Source organism: Lemur catta, chromosome 14, assembly GCF_020740605.2.
Source record: "Lemur catta isolate mLemCat1 chromosome 14, mLemCat1.pri, whole genome shotgun sequence".
NCBI classification, from domain to species: Eukaryota; Metazoa; Chordata; class Mammalia; order Primates; family Lemuridae; genus Lemur; species Lemur catta.
Genome location: NC_059141.1, coordinates 24,010,244 through 24,033,402, shown reverse-complemented (window position 1 = coordinate 24,033,402; position 23,159 = coordinate 24,010,244). Strand labels below are relative to the sequence as shown.

The window sequence follows — 23,159 nt, the reverse complement described above, 5'->3', positions numbered from 1 at the left end:
TGAGTTTTTGAAAATCTTCTCTCCCTCCATTTGGAAAAGTTAGCTGATTCACAGTTGTGTTTCAAACGTAAGTTCAAGCATCATTGTCTCTAAACCTTTCCTATCACTTTCCCCTGGGCTGATTTCAGTGTCCTTCCTTTGTGTTTCTGTAAAATTCTGTGCATACTTCTCCACAAACATTCCATTACGCTGTAATCGTTGGCTTGTCTTCCCTGATTAAAATATAAGTTACTGAAAGACAGGGATCCTATCTTATTTGTTTCTGGATTCCCCCAGCCCCTAGCGTAGATGTGGCATGTAATAGGTATTCTTGTTGAAAAGCAATAACAAATAATAAACTATCTCCTCTGCATTTACATTTTGTTGACTTTAAAAAAGGGCAGGAAATGACTACGTGGAATTCCAGAAACCTAGGCTCTGCCATATGCCCCGCTAACCCTGCTTCCAACAGGGCAATCATTGGTTTGGTGGCATGTTGACTCAGGTTGCCCCTGGCCAATGGAAAGCATGATGGCATGGACTCTGAGCCCAGTCTGTACCAGTGTTGCCTAATTTGTAAATAGCCTGTACCTGTGTAATCCTCCTCGGGAGTAAAGTGGTTCTTCCTGAGTTTGGAAAAACTAATGTGATGTGTGTTTACTGACATGACATGAATGAGGACATCAGGGTATCAGGCAGAAGGTTAACTGGGAAGAGGAGCCTGCCTCTAAATGATCTGGTCATTTAGCATGAAGGGACTACCACACATCACACTTTAAGTAGCCCATTAACTGGGCCAGTAATGGGCTATGGGTCTAAATGTAGTAGGAGAAACCATATTTCATTGATTCTAAGATGCTCTTTATTTCACAATTTAATGCCTCTGAAACTGGAATGTACCTTAGAACAGATGGCATTTTAAAGTTAGAGAAATATAGCATTATAAGAAAGTATAAGAGAAATCCGGCCAGGCACGGTGGCTCATACCTGTAATCCTAGCACTTTGGAAGGCCCAGGTGGGAGGACTGATTAAGACCAGCCTGAGCAAGAGTGAGACCTGATTTTTACAAAAAATAGAAAAATTAGCCCAGTGTGGTGGTGTGTGCCTGCAGTCCCAGCTATAGGCATAGCTGCAGCCTCGAACTCCTGGGCTCAAGCGATCCTCCTGCCTCAGTCTCCCGAATAGCTGGGGCTACAGATGCATGCCACCACCCCAGCTAATTTTTCTAAATTTTGTAAAGATGTCCCTGGTAAAGGCCTTTTGTGGGCCTGGTCTTGGTTCTGCTGTAGCACAGTTTATAAAGAACTGTAACGTGTGTAAAAATATTGTTTGTGCCTTAGAGTTTTCAAGGCCCAGCTCCTTTTTGTGAAGGGATTTGTAGAAATAAACAAATGTCCTTCCGTTTTGAGTGAGTAGTGTTTCTGCTCTAGGCAGTATCTAAAATGAAGAAGTAGACTATTTCTAGGGAAGTGGAGGGGGTGGCAGGAAAACAGTTACTTTGATTTGAATGGTTAAAAGAGAAAAGTTCTTCTTTTATCTGGGAATAAGGCGCAGCTCATAGGGTGGTGGGATATTGATAAACCCAGTAGCAATGGGCTTGGTATCTAGTTCCTTTGGATCCACCAGGGGCTCGAGGGAAAAGTTTTGCAGAATGGTGGTGAAGAACAGGAACAGCTCCATGAGGGCCAGGCTCTCTCCAACACAGGCCCGTTTTCCTAGAAGGAGGAAACACTTCAGTTAGTTCTCTTTACGTTCAAATTCAATATGCCTCTAAAAGCCATTGAAAACACTGATCAGAAGGGACTATCATAAACTGCTAGAGGTTATCAATCTGTATAGTCTTTCTAGTGGAATATTTTGTCAATACATAATCAAAACACTCCAAAGAAATTTTCACTCTTCAGTAATTCTCTTTCTGGGGACCTATTTACATGAAATAGAGATTCACCTATGATAATGTCACTTGCGTCATTATTTATGCATTGATGAATTAGATGAAACCTAGACATCATCTGTGATAGATTGGCTGAATAAATCATTATGCCTCTATCATACAATGCAAAACCAGATATGTTTATATGAAAGATTAATACCACAGACTTTTATCACAGTATATACTAAGTAAGAGCCGGTTATCAAATGGATTGTACAGAATGAACCAAATTTTATTCTAAAAAATGCATTATATATATTTAGACCTTTTTTTAAGTATATACAGTAAAATAATAACAGTGATTATCTCTGTAGGGTGAAATTGCAGATAATTTTTATTTCCTTCTCTTTTTGGCTTTTCTGTATTTTCCATTTTTTATATTTAACATTTATTATCATTGCAATTAGAAAATATAATGAATATTATTTTTGAAAATACTAATCAAATGAATGCATAAGATAACAAGGAAAAATTACGCGTGCTGGCCAATCCTAAATCACATTTGCGTCCTGAGACATTGTGACTGGGAGCCAAGCAGCTCTTGTATTGAGGAGAGATGTCTGTGGGGCTTCAAATTTCACAGAGGAAGAAGGAAGTAGCGGAGGCTTTGATGGCCTCTGGCTCTAAGAATCAGCAACTTAGTAACAGTTAAGAAAGAAACCTGAACACTTTGTTTTGGAAAAGTCAATATTAAAACAGGAAGATCAACACAGAAAAGTTTGCAAAAGCAGGTCCCTTTGTCATCTGGTAACATGTGATATCTGAATTGGATTGACTGGCGTTGGTTTCTTTAAAAACTGGCATTATACTCAATTATCAAACAACCGGACAGTCCCTGGATGACTTACCTATTGGTGAACAGACTTAAAGGGCTCCACCCAGAATTGGGAGGTTTAAGTTTGATCAACTGACTTTGCTATTATCAGTGGATTACTTACTTACACCATAAATTCAGTGATGCTAAAAAGTGGGTCAAAATATGCATGTGTGTGGTATGGATTGATTTATTTGTATTTACCAAGGGAAAAAGGCACAAAGTAGTCTGTTTTCTTGAAGCAGCCATTTTTATCCAGAAAGTGTCCTGGGTCAAACCTCTCTGGGTTGGGAAACTCTTTGCAATCCAGCAAGATGGAAGACAATGATGGCAATACAGTAGTGCCCTGGAACAAGAAATGGAGAGTGCAGTGGCACTTTATTGTGCTTATTTTTGGTTCATAAACAAGTCGAACATGCTTATTTATAGTGGATTTCAGAGCACTCTTAAGCTTGCCTGATGAGTGATTTTTTTTCAAGTTATGGCTATTTTATACACACCATTGTACAATAGCTTTTATCTAGTAGTAAGATGGTTCTCTGTGGGAAGAGTGATAATTTGGTCAATGTACAATAACTTATGATTGTTGAAAACTTGGGGTTTGCAACCCATAGTGTCTAGATATAAGCTTTACTGGAATTGCTGCCCCAAATCAGAAGAGCTTGCTTTTTCACTTTTTCTTTCTAGATTCAGGTGTGAATGAAAGAAAATGAGATCTGGAAACTTGGATTTATTGACTCAAACCCTCGGCTATAAAATGGGGCAGGGTAGCAATGAAAACAACAACAATAAGCTTTCCTCCTTGCCTCATAAGATTTTTGTGAGGCTTAAATGACAAAATAATAATGATAACTACCATTTATACTGGATGCTTCACATTTGCCTAACACTGAGCTTGGTTGTTTATAAATCTCATTTAATTCTCATACCAACTATAGCAAATAGGCGCAGTTTTTGTTCACATTACATAAATGAGAAAATTGAGGTTCAGAAAGAATAAATAGGCTGGGCACGGTAGCTCACACCTATAACCCTAGCACTTTGGAAGGCTGAGAAGGATCACTTGAGGCCTGAGGAAGAGTGAGACCCCATCTCTACAAAAAAACAGAAAAATTAGCTGGGCACGGTGGTATGCACCTATAGTCCCAGCTATTTGGGAGGCTGAGGCAGGAGGATCACTTGAGCTCAGGAATTTGAGGTTGCAGTGAGCTATGATGACACCACTGCACTCTAGCCTGGACAACAGAGCAAGACTCCGTTTCTAAAAAAAAAAAAAAAAGGAGGGGGAGGGGGAGGGGTGAGGGAAGGGGGGGAGGGGGAATAACTTGCCTGAGATTATACTTTTGGCAAATGGCATAGTTAGAATTTGAACCAAATTCTATCTGATCATAAAGCGTCCCTGTTTAAGTGAAAGTTTCCTTTTTCCATTTTTACTTTATTTTATATTTTCTTAAACATTATTTGTATGATTACTGGAGCTGGTAATACATGCACATGGTATACAATACCAAAAAGTATACACAAGGGTAAAAATTGAAAATAAGTCTCCTTAGACAGTGTACTCATCACCTTGTTACCTTCTTGATATAATCACTGTTACCAATTTATGATGTATCATCTGGGAATTATCTCATGTATTAAAACACACACACTCACATGCACACATAAAGGCTCCACTGTTTTCACAGAAATGGTAGCATTCTATAATGTTCTATAGCTTAGTATTCTACTTTATATAAATATCGATTTTTTAACAGTCCCTTTTTAATGGACATTCAGGGATTTTCCAGTCTTTCAATATTAAAAATATTGGTGTAATAAATATTCGTATTTTGGGGAAAATACACACAAGGGATAAATTCCTAGTAGTGAAACGACTCTTCAAGTTCTATGTGTGTTTTGAATTTTGATAGATATTGCTACATTGCTTTCCATACAGGTTACACCAATTTACACTATTAGAAAGAATATGGGTTTTTTTTAACATTCTGCCAACATATTAAATGATAAATAAAAACATGTTTCTTTATAATTTTTATTTTCAGTATATTTTATTTTGTGAGTATATTTTTACACATTTAAAGAAATCTGCAATTACTTTTACTCAAATTTTAATTTTGTTTCCCTTGTACTGTATCTGTTGGTTTTGGGGTTTGTTACTGACTGTAGGAATTCATTTTATTTTTCAGAAATTAATCTTTTACTCCTATGTGCTACGCAAAATTTTCTCTCAGTTTGTCATTTGTCTTTTTCATTTGTTTCCTTTTCTAGGCAGAGTTTTATTATTTGCTTGTATCCAAATTCATCCATTTTTAAATTTATGGCCCTCTTGTTCCCCTTTTCTTTGGTCAATGTTAGAAAATCTTTTGTCACTCTGAAATTCTCAAAAAAAAATTGCTTTTATCCCTAGTGCTTTTACAGTTTAATATTCTATGTGCCCATATTTAAGCCACAAAGAATAAATTTTCTTGTCAGATGTGAGGCAGGAATCTGTTATGTTTTTCTATTTCCCCTGGGAGTTTTTCAACCTCTATTAAATAATCCATATTTTCTCTCTAGGTTAAAGACAAAAGGTCACCTTTATCATGTAGCCAGTTTCCATATATAATAAAGTTTATTTCTAGAGTTTATTTGATCAATCTGTCTGCTTATTCAAAAAGCTACAACATATTGCTTTAATAATTGTGGCTTTATATTATGTTTTAATATTTGGAAGGACCTGTCCTTGATTATTCTCTATTTTTAAATTTTCCATATTGAATTTGGGATCTGTTAGTTTAGTCCGGAAAAATATCTGGTTGTTATTTTCATTTAGATCTTTAAAGTCTTGCAAATTTCTCTTGGCATTGTCTTCTGAAAGTGAAAAAAATTAAATTAAATCTTGCAAATTTCTTGTTATGTTTATTCCCAAGTATTCTATCATTGTCATTTTTTATTAATGAAAACTTTATTATATTTTTTAAAATAGTTTTTATTTTCTACAGGGTGAAGATTGATTTCTTTTTACTAATAAATTTGTACCTGACCACTGTATATTTCTTCTGTTTTGCAATGGTGTTGTAGTTAATTTTCTTGTGTTTTCCAGGTACAATTATATCATCTACAAATTTTGCTTTCATCTTTTAAATTTTTTATATCTTCCTACTTTTTTCTAATTCTAGTTGAATAATATTGGTAATGGTGGATAGTCTTATCTTATTCCTGATACTAATGGGAATGCTTCCAGCCTTTCATCAATAAGCATTATTTGGGAGATATGCTTTCTTTGGCCAAAGAGGTATTCATCTATTCCTACTTTACTACAGATTAAAAAAATCAAGAATGGATGTTGAATATTATCAAAAGCTTTCTGTACATGTGAGATTATCCTGTGATTTCTTCTCCGCCCAAATTCTATTTATACGGTGAATTTTCTTAAGGTAGATTTCCTAGGGTTGGATCATTCCTGTGTCCCTGATTATCTTTCTGTGTTAGTGGTGAAGTATTTTTAATATGATGTTGGCCCAATGTGTTAATAAACTTTTGCATTGACACTTGTAAGTAAGATTAGGAGTTGTTCCTGCTTTGCAGTAATTTGGTCAGATTTGGCCCCTTTTCATCCTCCTCTATGCTCTGGAGCTGTTTAAATGTAAAGCCCAAACACTTAATCACTCTGTAAGACTGACTACATCCTAGTGTGCATCTGTCAGGGGTAGCAATGTCCCAAATGTCCTAGAAAAACTCATCCTGGGAGGAGAGGATTAAGATTAAACGAGGTTACTGGGAATAGCAAGGGCCACAAACAAACAAACAAAACAAAAACCAGGAGATGAGACTTGGCTTGATTACCCTAGAGCTGTAAGTACATTTTCCATCTCTTCCCCTCCCCCTCTTTTTAAAAATCCATTCTGAAAAATCAGATTTTCATCCCCATGAGATTCTTATTAATGGAAATCACTGCTCACTCAAAACATTTGATATGAAATTAGGCAGGGGCTTTGGAAGCCCCAGGTCAGCCTCTCCCATTCTAGGAAGGCCCAGATAGGGCCCCAGAAGTGACAGTATGGCCTGCAGGTGCACTGCATGGCTGTGACAGATTTCAAACTCTAGGTGTGTGACTCTGGCCTCATGTTCTTTCTTTGACTCTCAATGTCCCTCTTGCACCGCAGAACTGAGAAGCCCCTCACAGCCCCCGCCCCAAGGTACCATGATGGCCCTTCTATCCCAGGCAGCGTTCCCAGACACATCTTACCTTGGGGATGATGTACTGTCTGAATTTCGTGTCCTGGGTCACAGCATGGGGCATATTAGAAGGAAGGAGGGTGATGTATCTTTGTATCTCGTGCAACGTGGCCTCTGTATAGGGCAGCTTCCCCCTGTCCTTCATAGAGGGGCTCAGGTTGCGTCCAATCACACGATCAATTTCTTCATGAACTTTGGCTGCAGAGACATGAATCATGAATGTGACCTGGAAATGCTCTAGAAATGCTTGTAATGTGCAACAGACAGTGGCCTAGAAAAGGCTCCCAAGGTCAAAGGCATGTTGCTAAGCAGGCCATTGCTCTGCTCCTGATGGGGTTTCTATTCTCTGTTTTGCTGTAAACACCAAGGACTTTGCTGCAGGAAACAAAGGCTGGGTCAGGTGTGTCCTCAGCCTCTTGCCTTAGCTGGTTTGTTCTCCAATACAGGTGAAGAGAGGATCTATGTGGCAGGGCTTACGGCTTATTCCCTGATTCCTGGCAATGCAGCTGTAGAAGGAAAATGTTTAATCTTCACTCTAGTGAGAGCATCTTCCTCGTCCACTTCACCGACTCTCCTACAAGTTTTGTGGGAATGGCAAACACCATTTTGTTGAGCAATGTAAACACTGACTTTTTACAGACTATGCTCTGAGAATGTGCTTGAGATTATCCAGCTACTACAATTTTGTTTTTGAATTCCAATTCAAAACTATATCAGAGCTAAAAATCCCCTTTGGGGAGTTGGGTTCATTTTCAGGGTGGGAAAACAGAAATCTGCAAGATGAGATAGCTTGTTTGAGGTCATGCAGTCAGGCCCAGGATGAGAACCCCATGTGGAATCCATGTGCCCCTCATCCAATCAGGTCTTACTCCTGGGTATAGCATCTCACGTATAATATTTGGCATTTAGAAGCTCCTGTCTGTTTTTAAACTGAAACGAAAGCTTTTGAGTTCTTAAAGGTCTCTTTTCCTCATCAGCACCATTAGACATAATTCTGATCTACAAAAGCAAAGCCACAACCAGTGGTCCTTTGCATGGTGCTCTACGAAGCAGCCCAGAGAAAGCGAAGCATCACGGACGGCAGCGTCACAGACCCCACCCTCCTCCAGGCCAAGATCTCATCTTTTATTTGGTAACTAGCAAATGTGCTGTACCTTCCACCTCTGGGTGTTTCAGTAGGAGCAGGAGCCCAAATCTCAGGGTGATACTTGTTGTCTCTGTTCCTGCTGAAAACAAACCAGTTCCACAGGTTGCCAGGTTCTCCAAGTTGAACTCAGACTCTGGGTTGAGTTTCTCCTGAGTAGGGTAAAGTTAATGGCTATGTGAGTTAAAGAGAAGGCAGTGGCTTATCAGAACTCCACAAGCACACCCCTTCACTATAAATAAGATTCATTTTGCACACTGTAGTGTAGTGAATAAAAAAATCAGCCATGGAGTCAAATGGGTTCAAATCCCAGGTTAGCCAGTGCACAGATGTGTGCACAGGGCAAGTTACTTGACTTCGTTTCTCAGTTTCATCATTGGTGAAACTGGGACCAAAACCAGAATATATCCATAGGGTTATTACAAATATTCAAAGAGTTAATGGAGGGGAAGCTCTTAGAACAAGGCCTCACGTATACAAATACTTGATGAGTGGTATCTTCTCTTATTCTATTTAAGGAAAAAAACTAGATGATCAGCTTTGTGTGACACAATGTAGAGAAGCTCACTGGTTCATGACTGTTCTGTTTCCATCGTGTACACAGATGTTAACACTCCCAGCCCCACCCACTCTAATATAACATTCACCATTATTAATGGCATTTCTGATGTGAAGACCGTACTTATAGAGTGACATTTTGATTCAATTTTTTACATGGGATCTACCACGCATGTAGAAAATAAATTGATCCAGGACTTAAAAATGGTGAGTTAGCTTTCTATTTTAAAATGACTTTATCAAAGAATAGGGATTGTCTTCTTTGTTGTATCCCCAGCCTTCAAAACAGTAAATGTGCTTAGAATTTGTTGAATAAATGAATGTTTAATGATATAAAATGAATCAAGTTAATAACAGCTCCCATATTTCACTATATTTAAATACTTTCTATTACTGATTGTTTTTTGGTGGGCTTTTAATACCATTGATTTTTAAATCTGAGGAAAGTATGAGGCTACTTGTATTAAAAATTTAAAAATAAATATTTTTAAAGCTCTGAATTAAGTTCTTCTTCACTCTATTTCTTTATGCCAGGTTCCTCCTGCTCATTTCAAAATGGGATGATTTCTGCATATGAAAGTCCAAATTCTTAAGCACATTATCACTTCCTACCTATAGTCCTTCCGGCCTTTATCTAGAGTAAAGAATATTGAGCATTTAAAATAACTGCCTCATGGCCAGGCACAGTGGCTCATACCTGTAATCCTAGCACTCTGAGAGGCCAAGGCGGGAGGATTGCTTGAGATAGGGAGTTTGAGACCAGCCTGAGCAAGAGCGAGATCCTGTCTCTACTAAAAACAGAAAAAATTAGTTAGGCGTGGTGGCGCACACCTATAGTCCCAGCTACTTGGGAGGCTGAGGCAAGAGGATTGCCTGAGCCCAGGAGTTTGAGGTTGCTGTGAGCTAGGCTGATGCCACAACACTCTAGCCTGGGCAACAGAGCGAGACTCTGCTCCCAAAAATCAATGAATTAATTAAATAAAATAAAATAACTTTCTCACAACAAAAAGTCCAACTGGGTATTATAAAAATCTTTGATGGTGAAGAGAGTTGAGGAGAAAATGGAAGTGTCAATATATATTTTATTTATGTTCTAACTGTGTAATTTAAATAGGTTAGACTCTACCATTCTATTTAATTCTTAAATTGCATAGAATTTAATTCTTAACACAACCCAGATCTCTTACATAATAAGGTAATAGATATTTAATATTAAAATAGAGTAGAACAAAATTTGCAGGGAAGTAGGGACACTTCAGAAGTTTCTACCCATCTTCTACTGATAGTTATCTTATAGGAAAGGAGAAGTAGGAATGGTTTGAAATCCAGACAGTTGCATATCAACTTTCTATTTGTTCCTTCCTCCAGCCTAGTTCAGTGGATCTCAAGGCTTTGTTATGCATGATAACAACTGTCCAGGGTCCCCTCTCAGTGTCCCCTGCATTGGTGAATGGCACTGACCTCTGTCCAGTTGGGCAAGCCAGGAATGTAGCCCTCATCTCTCAAATTTCCCAACTTACCACCAACACTGTTAATTTTGCCTCCTAAATCTCTCTCTCATACCTATTCCCTTCTCTTCACTTCTCCCACCAGCGCTGATGGCCAGCATCTCTGCCTTGGACACTCAATAGCCTCATGTGGAAGATGCTGGGTGTCCTGCCCGGGTCCTCTTACTGGCTCAGGTCACCTGTCTCCCAGTTGCTGTGGTTCACACCTACAACTTGCTCTGGAAGAGTTCCTTGGGCACTGGTGCCACATTGCCAGGAGGTGCCTGAGAGTTAGTGGCCCTCACCACCTCCACCACTGGGGTGCCTGTAGCCAGTGGCTAATGGGTGCAGGGGACAAAAGCCCAGCTCCCTTGCCTCAGGGCATGGCAAACTCTGCGGTGCAATTTATACTCTAGAGCCTCTTGTAGAATCAGGTGGAGACTACATTACATGAACCCACATCTGTGTTTATCTTTTCCTCCTTCCCTATCCTGTTTCTCTCATTCACATATGTACAAGTTTCTCCTGACGGTGCTACCTTCATAACTCACTTTCATATGAATGCCTGTTTTAGGCTTTGCAACTAGGAAACTTGCTCTAAGACAACTCCTAGCTGCTCTCTGTGAATCCATTATTGACCTCTCCAATCTGTCTTCCACATCACAAATATGATCATTCTTTACACAATGCTTAGACCCTACAAATAATTTCCACTGATGTTAGGATAGAAAGGAAGCTGAGTGCCGTGGCCTCCCAGGTCCTTCCTGCTGCCCCAGTTTTCCTCCCAGGCTCACCTCTCACTCACGCTGCCTTCCTTTCTCTCCCTCTTATTCCCAAGGCTCCTTCTGCCTCAGGGCTTTTGCACACATCTCGTTCTCCTGCTTGGTTTACTTTTCTCTACCATCTTCACATTGATAATCCCTACTCGCCCTTCAGTTCTTAGCTCCATTATTTTTCATGCCGGGATGAACCCCATGGGCCTCAGGTTAGAAGTCCCTCCCTGGCTCACATTAGTTCCTGCCACATTCTCCCAGAGCAGCTTGTACTTCTCCTCTTAGCACATCATTGTTATTGCTTGTTTTAATGATCTTTGCACTAAACTATAAGCTCCATTAAGACAAGGATTATATTGCTATTAATTAGTAAATTTATTCAAAAACTTTTTATGTGCACCCTTAATAGTCCAGGCCTTGTCCTAGTTGCTGGTAAATACAAGGTATGGAAAATGCACAGTGCCTCAGCCCTCTGGGAGTACACAGTATAGTAGAAAATATAGAAATAAATATTTCGGGGGCTGGGGGGGGCATGGGCAATATACATAACCTAAACTTTTGTACCCCCATTATATGCTGAAATAAAAAAAAATAAAAAAAATAAATATTTCATTCAGCAGTGACAAGTGCTATGAAAGAAAATTGTTGGGTATTATCTGACTCAGCATTTTATCCCCAAGCAAGTCTGATACACAACAGTGGGTGCTAAATAAAAATTTTGAATGATTGAATTAATAACCTGGCTATGTTTTTTTTTCTCTTTTCCAGGGAAACATATAGTCCTCTAAGAGTCCATCAGAATGAATAGGACGTTTTGATGTACCTCCTTAGTAAGTGGTATGATTTTTAAATGCCTCTACTGATTCCAGGGAAATGTGTGAGAAGTAAAAGGAACATCAACATGCTGGCCTTAGACATGCTTTCTAAGGGAACCAGGCCTCAGAGAGCTTAAGAAGACTAACCAGGTTACTAATAATTAAGTGCTTGCTATAATTTGCATATGTATGATGAAGTTGAATGGTATTTTTCTTTCACTTATATATATTTGGGGACCTTTACATAAACAGTGTCAATTTTAAAGGGCTCAAAGAAGTATTTTCAGATTTTGAGTTGTTACCTGTGTTTAAACATTTAAATATTTGTTTCCTCTCCTCCTGGAGTTCTTTGTTCAGCAGCATTCTGAGGACTGGTGGCTGTGCTGTAGTTGTTATTCAGTACGTTCAATACCACCCACAGTCAATGCTTTAGAATCCTGTACCCAGTACCAATTTCAAAAGCCAAAATGGTTTCTATGTGAAGACACAATCAGTGTTTTATAATGTATTGGTCTATGACATGTTATTTGGGAAGGCATTGTGGCAAAAATGACTGGCTATGTAAGTGTAAATGGTCTGCAGAAGAAATTCATCTGTTTTATCCACCTCCAGATAAATACATGTTCAGAAACATACCACGTGTATATATATATGTGTATGTGTGTGTGTATATATATATAATATATTACATAGCTCATCTTAAATATGTACTGAGAAATTTAAATACTAATGTTCAAGGGTGGGAAGTAATAGAAATGCAAAGGAAAAAGAGCCTTTGGACTATTTCTGAATTTCCATTATTAATGATAGTAACATACTCCACTGTCATAAACTGCCAAAGCACCGAGAATTACCTACATGGTGTGATTCTGCTTTCACGCACCCCCACGGAGTGATAAAACATCGTATCAGGAAGACCCGCGCATGGTACCTGCTCCATCTTGCTGAGGAAGCAGTCGATGAAGTCCCGAGGGTTATTAGGGTCCCAGGACTCTTGATGCTCCTTCACTTTTTCCAGAATGAAATATTTAAGATCATTAAGTCTTTTTGAGAATACTCTGTGCTTTCCAGGCAGATACCTTATGAGCGTTGGCCACAAATTATAAGTCTAAAAATGAAAACAAAACAAAACAAAAATACACCAGAAATTCAGTTTGTGAGGAGAGACCGGAGTTTCTGGGTAGAGTGCCTAAGCTCTGTGCCGTGTGGCTAGGCAGAATCCCTGCCTCCAGCCTGCAAGCGAAGAGAGAATGATTGTCACATGGAGAAGGGCAGCCCCTTCCATCCCCTTGCTGGTCCCCCCTCAGCCATCTCCAGCATCGCAGAGGGGACATTGCGCTTAGGGCCTTACAAGAAACATAAGCAACTGGGAATGCTCTGGCTTCTTCCTTTGAGAGTAAATCCATAGGGGCGAACCGAGGGCAAACTTCCACGGATGCTGGGCAGAGTGACAGTGCACTCATTCACTCAACGTACAGGGAGGGGAGTGCTCACGTTGGCACTTGGGTCATAGAGCGGGTCAGGGCAGCTCACAGCCCTTTACTTTGCCTGCAGGTGACCAGTGGGCCGATGAGATCAACCACAAATGCAGATGCCGCTGTGCCCTCACCTGGATCCAACGAGAGTTTACTTCCTTAAAATTTTCATTTAACAAATCCATCAGAAAGAGGAATGTCTCACTCTTGTACTGGAACCGCTCATTGAAGAGGATGGAGCAGATCACATTGCAGGGAGCGCAGGCAAGGATGAACTTGGGGTCAAAGGGCTGCGCTGATGTGAGAAAAGAACAGCTCTACTGTTGACGGTTTTAATCATCCGGCATTAGGATTTCAAGACCTGGGCTTCCCTCCCATCAGATTTATACATATAGTTTGTTTTCCTCTAAACTTCCCCAGATTACGACATAAGCATCTTATAATAATACTATTAATAATCATATGTATACATATATAACACTATTATAATTAGTAACATGTATAAATATTATATTATAGCATATGATACTGTATGCTATATAGTATTATACTATACTACTAATAATATATATTATTATATGAATGCTATTAATATAATAGTATTAATAGCAGCAAGTAATATTATGGAGCATTTAGGATATGTTGGATACTACGTAAATGTCCATACTATACCATTTCATCTTCACTCTAAGGTTTGGTTTTTAGCCCCACTTTTCAGATGAGGAAAATGCATCTTAGAACTAAGTTAAGTAATTTGTCCAAATTTACACATCTAGTTAGTACTGAAGTTGGGAAATGAATGCAGACAGAGGATTTCTGTGTCCTGACAGAGCTTCGGAGATCATTTTCTTCCCATCGCTTTCCTCCTAGCTCCCTCCCTGATGAAGAGGGCAGATGATGGGTCACAGTGATCCCAAGGGAGGGGCAGGGATTGGGCCTGTGTGCAGGAAGTCCCCAGGGGCACGGTCGAGGGAATTCACATTCTGTTTTCCTGAACTCCTCCATCAGGCACCGGGCTTCTTCCTGCACCTTCTCCTCCATGCTTCTCTTCCCCATCCCAAAGTTTCTCAGGACCATGAGGGAGAAGCGTCGCATTTGCTCCCACCTCTCTCCATTACTGAAAAGGAGCCCTAGAAAAGAAGCAAAGAACAGGACAGTATTTGTATCATACAGTCCAGCTTTCCCTACAGCTGTTCTTCTGCATCCACCCTGAATGGTTTCCAGTGCCCCTTCCTTATCAGTGATTAAGAGCTTACAGTCTGAAAGCACATGTTCTGTGGTTTGGGTTGAAATTTTTGTCATTAAAAAATAAAACCCAAGCTCTGGTCAATAGAAGGCAGAAATGGTATATAATTGGACAAGGGGAATTGTTGGCAGGTAGAGAATATTCTCAAGTATGGAAGGGTCCTCTGTCTGGTTTTGTTAAAGATAGTCAAAACAGGCCGGGCACAGTGGCTCACACCTGTAATCCTAGCACTCTGGGAGGCCAAGGCAGGAGGATCACTTGAGCCCAAGAGTTCAAAGTTGCAGTGAGACATGATTCTACCACTGCACTCCAGCCTGGGTGATAGAGCAAGACCCTGTCTCTAAAAAAAATAAATAAGGTTTTAGTTTTCATTTAGTTAAAAATATGTTTTAATTTCCTTGAGCTTTCCTCTTTAACCCAGGGTTATTTAGAAGTATGTTGTTTAACTTCTAAATACTTAGGGATTTTCCTGAAAGCTTTCCGTTACTGATTTCTACTTTTACTCAGTTACGATCTGATAACATAGTTTATATGAAATCTATTCTTTAAAATTTGTTAAGGTTTCTTGTGACCCAGAGTATGATCTGTCCTTGTGAATTTTCCATTTACACTTGAGAAGAATGTGTATTCTGCCTTTGCTTCTGTTGGGCCTTTAGTATGGAGGTTTAGCTAATCTAGTCTGAGTTTGCCTGGTTTGAAGTTTGTTACCTGTGGTTCCTCTCAGTGTATCTCAGACTGGGGTTTCCTGTAGTGAAACCTTGCTTTTGTGCCCCTACTTGGCTTTGGGTCTTCCCTTTGCACTGTTTCCTGGAGAGAGACTGTCTTTTGCATCTCTTCCAGCTGTATTCCATTATTATTTTTAATGGAGGCTTTTTAGAGTAATGGAGAGGTAGTAAGAAGAAGGAGGGTGCTCTCTGACTTTCTGATTAACCCTCAAACTCAGGCAGGTAATGTGAACCAGGCCTCAGGGGATGTGGTCTTCCCAAGTGTTCCTGCCCCTCTGTTCCCGGAGAACAGAGGTAATGCTGGACCCCATCGCCTGTCACTGCCTCTCCCCTAGTGCTGCAGATTTCCACCCAAACCTCAGGCTAGAGTTTTTATGTCCTTTGTCCTGCAGAGTAAGCCTTTTGCACCTTAGGGCAGGTGGGGGAGATGGCTCTGTGTGGACTTAGGGGAGTCCTGGCCATGGCCGCTATTTCCTGCAATAAGCAGCACCATAAGCTTCCTCAGGACTGTGCCTGACTGTCCCGTAAAGCCTGCAAGAGGGGGTAAACCTCCTCATGTTCCCTCACGTTTGTGGCCCTCCCCGGAGCTTCACTGCACTTGCTAGCCCCCACTTGGCCGTTAGCAGTTCATTAAACATTTCTGGTCTAATCACCTTCTAAGGTGCTGGGGTGGTATTTGTCCCAGGTAAGCAAATGTTCCAGCCCTCTATCTCTCTGTGGGCTCTTGTCTTTCCTGGCTTCCAGGTTACATGCTTGCTCTGAAACCTCAGGTCTCTGATGAGGTCAGGAAAATTAGTTAATTAACTGGTTTTTTTTTTTTAACAGGCGGACAAAGCTCTTCTAGCTTTTTTCTTCTCCAAGCTCAAACTGGAAGTCCTCAAATTGTATTTATTTTAACACTCATAAATATTAAAGATTTTCTGCCAGTGGAAAGAATATTTTATCCAAATGTAATAGCAGTTGGGTACAGAGACAGACACACACACAGGGAGGATGTCATATGAACATGAAGGCAGAGTTCACAGTGATGCACCTACAAGCCAAGGGACCCCCAAGATTGCCAGCAAAGCACCAGAAGCCAGGGCAGAAGCACGGAATGTGTTCTCCCTCACAGCCTCAGAAAGAACCAACCCTGCAGACACATTGATCTCAGACTTCTAGCCTCCCCAGCTGCGAGGCAGTAAGTTCTGCTGTGCTAAGCCACGCGATGGCAGCCCTCGGGAACTAACACAGAAGGAAAACCAAACTAGCAATGAATAGTTCTTCTCTTTGTTATTTTCCAGAGTAGAAAGGTTAGCAGAAGGAAGAGCTGAATTATCTGTTCCTATAACGTGCAAGTAAGGAGCAGTAAGAATTTTATAGAAAGTTTAGAAACCAATTTTCTCAGAGTCACAAAAATTACAAGTTTTAGACCAATAATTTTTTTCCCTCTTCAGCTCAATCCAGCCCAGCAGCCTCTCCAGGTTAAAAATTAATTTAAAAGTTCACACAGAGACAATGTAATCAAACTGTTTAGCAAAAAGGGAGGTAGTAGAAGGAAGGCTTGGTTAGTTGCTGCTTCTTTTAAAATTCATTTTTATTTTTATTTCTTTTTCCTAAACTCAGTGGTAAGAATTGGTTGCTTCCTTAGTTGAACAAATGTACCTTGATCTTATGAGACAGACCAAAAATCACTTCTCTTGTAGCACTTGGCACACTGCATTGTATTTAATTAATGATTCATAAATATGCTTTGAAAGAATTTAGTTTCTATTTCCCTGCAATTTGCAATTTTATTATTTTAATTGGTTTGGAGGAGACTTTCAGGCTATCCTAAATTTTTAATTTTGTGATAGTCAATACATATAAAGCAATATATGTAACACATATCTAGGTTTTGAAATATAACAATAAAATGAATTATCTGTAAACCTGTTATCCAACAAAAGAGCTAGAACATGACTAGTACCATTGTCGCTCCCTGTGCATCACCTCCCTGATCCTACCCTCTCTTCCCCATCCCCCCAACAACCAGGCTGTCATTGAAAAGTCTTTTTTTTTTTTTTTTTTTGAGACAGGGTCTTGCTCTGTCACCCAGGCTAGAGTGCAGTGGTGTGGTCATAGCTCACTGCAACCTGAATTCCTGAGCTCAAGCAATCCTCCTGCCTCAGCCTCCCGAGTTGCTGAGACTACAGGTGTGTGCCATTGTGCCTGGCTGAAAACATAGTCATTTCTATATGTAGTGGCTGCCACTATGTCACTGTCTCCTGTGTACACTGGGAAACTACACCCCAACCATGGCTTTTCCAGCTCCCTAAACCCTAAGATCTCTAGGTAACAACTCCTACTTCAAAAGCTTCTCAGATTGTTTTTAGCTCAATTATATTCACAGAATTGACTTTCAGGGAACTTGGAGTCTGGTTTTGATGTTCATCTCAATGGAGCTATCAGAGCATCTGTCGTATAGTAAAAGAATTTGTATGATCTTTGTCCATAGTTCATGGGAGCTTTTAAATCCTTGGAATTTCCTGAGTGTTAGAAGTTCCTTTGGATCATAGCGGACCACACCTGAGTTTATGCTAACAAGGTGACTTGTGGGGGTCCATAGATAGTTTTACAATAGGGGTAGCCATGCTGGAAAAACCAACTATGTGTTGAGAGGGTTGGGGCTTTGAGCCAGGTGATATCGGCCTGAGCTCTTGGTCTTCAGGGAGTAGAGGGGGCTGGAGATCAAGTTCCATCACATGGCCAATGAGTTACTCAATCAAAAACTGGGTACCGAGGCTCAGGCGAGCTCATTGATGTGCCAAGAGGGTAACACATTCCAATTCCTAGGCAAAATATATAGAAACTCTGCATTTGGGAGTCTCCCAGACCTCACCCTATGTGTTTTTTCATTTGTATCCCTTATGTAATAAAACTTTATTTGTAAGTATAGCACTTGCTTAAGTTCTGGGCGTTGTTCTAACAAATTATGGGACCTGAGGAGTCATGGGAAACCCTGACTTTTAGTCAGGTAGACAGAAGTGTGGATGACCCGGGAATAGTCTCATTGGGTACTGTGTCCTTAACCTATGGAGTCTGTGCTAACTCTGGGCAGTTAGTGTCAGAATTGCATTGCAGTATTACAGTTGCTTCGTGCAGAACAGACACTCATTAAGTTAGTTAACTAGAATTTTTTGCTAAATATTCAGGTGCCAAAGAAAATTAACCTGTATTTTGATTCAAAACATACCATATCCTTTCTGGATATCATCAATAATTGGAAAACATCCTCTGCCAAGGAATTTATCACCCTGATTGATCAGAGCTTCCTTCACCACCTCATATCCATGTAAGATCACAGCAGGCCGGGGTCCAAAGTATACGGTGTAAACAGGGCCGTACTCTTTGGCCAACTGGAAGAGATGAAAGCACCCATGTAAGTGCTATTGTGAAATCTGCTGGAGACTTGGAGAGAGATTAAGTCATAATTTTACACATGGCTTAGCCTTTGCTCCATCATTCCATTTTAAGAATTCAATCTGAGGTGTCGTCATGGACCATTCTTTCCTTCATTTATATATGCAATCATTCAAATATTTACTGAGCACCTTTGCAGTATCTTTGTGTCAGACCCCGTGCACGGCCCAGGATCCCTCATGGGACTTAAAGGACGTGGGGCAACAGAAACTCTCATTCACTGCTGGTGAGAATATGAAAAATGATACACTTGGAAGCATATCACTTCCAAATGAACCATTTTGGAAGATAGTTGGGCAGTTTCTTATAGAACTAAGCATACTTCCACCATATGATCCAGCAATTACACTCCTTTGTGCGTGTACCCAAAGGAGTTGCAACTTATGTTCACACAAAAACCTGCACATGGATATTTATAGCAGATTTATAATTTCCAAAATTTGGAAGCAACCAAGACATCCTTTAGTAGGTAAATGGACGAACTATTGTTTTAGATCCAAACAATAGCATATTATTCACTGCTAAAAAAATGAGCTAATAAATCATGAAAAGACATGGAGGAAACGTAAATGTATATTACTAAATGAAAGAAGTTAATCTGAAAGAGCTATATACTGTGTGATTCCAGCTATATAAAATTCTGGAATAGACAAAACTATGAAGACAGCAAAAAGATCAGTGGTTTCCAGGGACTAGGAGGAGGGAGAAATGAATAAACAGAGTACAGGGGATTTTCAGGGCAGTGAAGCCATTCTGTTTGATAATATAGTGGTAGACACAACAGTGGTAGATACATTTTTCCAAACCCACAGAATGTACAACACCATGAGCGAACCCTAATGTAAACTATGGACTCTGGGTGATGCTGATGTGTCAGTCAGTGTAGGTTCATCAGTTGTAACAAATGTACCACCGTGGTGTGGGACCTCAATAGTGGGGTAGGATTACATATGTGGGGGCAGGAGGTTTACGAGAACTCTGTATTTTCTGCTCATATTCGCTGTGCCTAATGCTGCTCTTAAAAAGTTTATTTTTAAAAATTTACTTCTAATCCCCTGGTTTGCATTATTTTTCTCATAGCATTTATAATAGTAAGGTGCCAATATATATATATTTTACAGGTTGAGCACCCTTACTCTCAAAATCTGAAATCTGAAATGCTACAAAATTCAAAACTTTGAGTGCTGACATGATGCCACAAGTGGAAAATTCCACACCTGACCTCATGTGACAACTCACACTCAAAATGCAGTCAAAACTTCATTCCATGCACAAAATTGTTAAAAATATTGTATAAAATTACCTTCAGGATATATGTATAAGGTGCATATGAAACATGAATAAATTTTGTGTTTATACTTGGGACCCATTCCTCACATATGTCAGTACATATATGCAAATATTCCAAATATGAAAAAAATCCAAAATCAGAAATACTTCTGGTCTCCAACAATTTGGATAAGGGATAGACAACCTGCACTGACTTGTTTCGGTTTTGTCTGACTCTCCTTACTAGAATTGTATAAGTTATGTAAGGGCAGGGTTCTTTTTTTTTTTCCTCTTCTGTTCATTGCAGTATTTCCAGAGTCTAAAAGACATCTTGTCAAAAAGTATGGCCTCACTGAATGTTTATCTAATAAATTAGTGCTAAGGCTTATCATCAGACAAATGTCCTGTACGGTTTCTTATGTCCTGGAGAATATGTTTTTGTACAGTGAATTCATGGAGACAGTATCTTTTCCTGAAAGAGTATTTCCAAAGGTGTGACCGTCAGCCAGGGCCGCTGAGCTGGGCTGCATGAGAGCAGGTGTTGGGGAAGGGAGTAGGGACCACTCTCTAGGAGGGTCACAAAGCTTCCCATGGATCACTTAGTGTAAAATAATAGTAATAATATAAAAGGACTTTTATTACATTTTCACATTTCCTGGGCTTGCCTTTTAGTGTTATACACTGGGGGAACTGGAAACCTTTCAATTAAAATGTGTTCTGATCCCAGAATTTTCTCATTCACTAGAGTACAACCAATAACGCAAGGTGGGTCAATATCCCTCACTACCTGCCCTAAAATGCTCCCATCTGGAAAGGAAGAGGATATCTGTCTAGTAATGCAGAAATAAACACCCACACGTGTCTCCAAGATGAGCAGAACCAAGAAAGATTGAGGTGAGACTGCCGGCCCACAGTGGTCTGAGATACAGAGCCTGGAGATGACCAGCCCCGGAACCAAAGCCCCTTACCTTGGAGAGAGACGCAGGGATGTCCTTGGGGTTTAGTTGCAGCATATTCCCAATGATGGGAAGCGGAGTTGGGCCAGGAGGAAGCCTTCCCGCTGTGTGACTTTTCTTCCACAGCAAAAGGAAAATCAGGCAAGTGACACAAATCACAAGAGCAAGAGTAATGATTTCTAGCAACTCCATTTCAGTCCCAGATGTTAGCAACTATCTGGATTGCTTGCTAGAATGCAAAGGCTTGTGCAGGGTGTGTACCCTGCTGGGCAAAGGCTGGTTTGAGTTCTTGGACTTGGAAAAAAAAATTGGAAGAGGTTTTGAGTTTGTTTACTTTGCTGAAGCTTGAAATTAAGAAGGGTTTATCTTTCCTACCTCTTATTCAGATAATCTGCAAATTTCTGTCTTTGATTTTCCAAGCATCTTCATTACATGTACTTTGTCTCAGCACATATAAACCTTCATTTTATTTTTCACAGCTTTCTGAAACTGTTCACATAACTTCACAAATTAGAAAAAATAGAACGTATATTCTGAAATCTAATTTGGAAAAACATGGCTGTCAGAGTTATCCTCCTCAAACATCATTTTTATCATGTCTCTCATCAGTTAAAAGTCTACTGTGCCGATCAACAGATGAATGGATAAACAAAATGTAATGTATACCTACAATGGAATATTATTCACCCCTAAGAAGGGATGAAATCCCAGTCCATGCTAAAGCATGGATGAACCTTGAAAACACTTGCTATGTGAAATAAGCCAGACCAAAAAAGGACAAATATTATATGATTCCACTTATATGAGGAATAGGCAAATTCATAGACACAGAAAGTAGAATTTTAGAGGTAGGTTACTAGGGGTTGGGAGGAGGAGGGGATGGGAAGTTATTGTTTAATAGGTACAGAGTTTCTGTTTGGGATGTTGAAAAAATTCTGGAAATGGTTAATGGTGATGGTTACACAACACTGTGAATATACTTTTTGCCACTCAATTGTACACATTAAGTACGGTTAAAATGGTAAATTGTATGTTGTATATATTTTACCACAATAAAGAAAAAGAAACATTTACTAACTTGTAGTTGACAGCTGTTATTTCATTTTGTTTGCATTTAAAATAATTAATGCTCTGATTTATTCTTTGAGACAAATCTTACCATCTTATGGTTTATACACTATTTCATGGGGACTTTAATTGGTATTATAGTCAATCTTTTTAAAAATCTAAAAAAAAAGAAAAGAAAAGTACACTGTGGTTTCCTATTACTTATTGCAGCAAACATGAAAAATCTATGTGGCACTAAAATTGTTGGTTTCAACTTTGTTATTTTTCTCTCATTTCAGAGCCATCTCTCCATACTTCTCACAGCAGACTGCTCACTTCCACTAAACAAACTTGCTTACTAGCTTGCATTCATGTTATCTATTAGCACAATGACCAGGACGGTTTTTACATAAAGGGCTTTAGGGCCCGTGAGCTGGGATGCGGCCCCAGTTGATGATTGATTTGTGTGTCAGGAAGAACCAAGCTAGAGGGGAATCAGCTGAGGGATGGGAATCAGCTTAGGGAACTCAATTATATTTCTGTAATCCTTCCAGTACCTTCTGTGAAACCAGTGTCCACTGGTGTTTTTGCTGAGTTTCTGCAAGTAAGACATCTCAATGAGGTAAATTATTGACCCTCAGATACTGTGAAAAGTTAGAACTTTAATGTTGATTTGGATGTTGAAAGTAGGTGAGTAGACTGGTAAACATGTGGCAAAGGGCACTTTTTAAACTACCTAATCAGATCCATCTCCTGCTTAAAACTCTAACCTTTGGAAAAAGTCACAAGACTTAGAAGGCCACCACCATCTACCTCACCCGTTCCCTCTGACACCTGCCTCTCCAGTCACATCCTCGGGTGTGCCCACACTCACTAATAATGTTATGCCTATGTTGAATTTTTTCCCATTTCTGGAAGGTTCCTGAACTGAGGTCTTCACACTATCACTTGATCCTTTATTTTTTTTTAATAACAGCTTGAGATATAACTCACATACAATTTATCCTTTTAAAGTATACAGTTCAGTAGTTTTTAGCATATTCAGAATTGTGCAGCCAACATCAAAAGCAAATTCTGGAATCATTGCCACAGAAAGACACCCCATACCAATGAGCAGCCACCCATTTCCCTCTCCTCCCAGCCCCTGGCAACCACCAATCTACTTTTTGCCTATTTTCAACATTTCATATAAACAGAATCACATAATATGTAGCCATTTGTGACTGACTTCTTTTACCTAGCATAATGTTTTCAAGGTTCATCCATGTTATTGCA

The 23,159-nt window shown here is 39.7% G+C and overlaps 1 protein-coding gene across 1 annotated transcript; it reads right to left on the bottom strand.

Moving 5' to 3' along the window:
* Positions 1-1,140: 1,140 nt before the first annotated feature.
* LOC123650138 (cytochrome P450 2C23-like) lies at positions 1,141-21,605 on the bottom strand. The gene is made up of 9 exons (XM_045568645.1): positions 20,850-21,605; positions 18,386-18,548; positions 14,181-14,330; positions 13,335-13,495; positions 12,657-12,833; positions 8,103-8,244; positions 6,959-7,146; positions 2,932-3,073; positions 1,141-1,695 (listed from the first exon to the last, which is right to left on the bottom strand). The coding sequence occupies exons 1-9, from the start codon at positions 21,027-21,029 to the stop codon at positions 1,514-1,516; spliced, it is 1,485 nt and encodes a 494-aa protein (XP_045424601.1). The 5' UTR covers positions 21,030-21,605; the 3' UTR covers positions 1,141-1,513.
* Between the last annotated feature and the right edge of the window lie 1,554 nt (positions 21,606-23,159).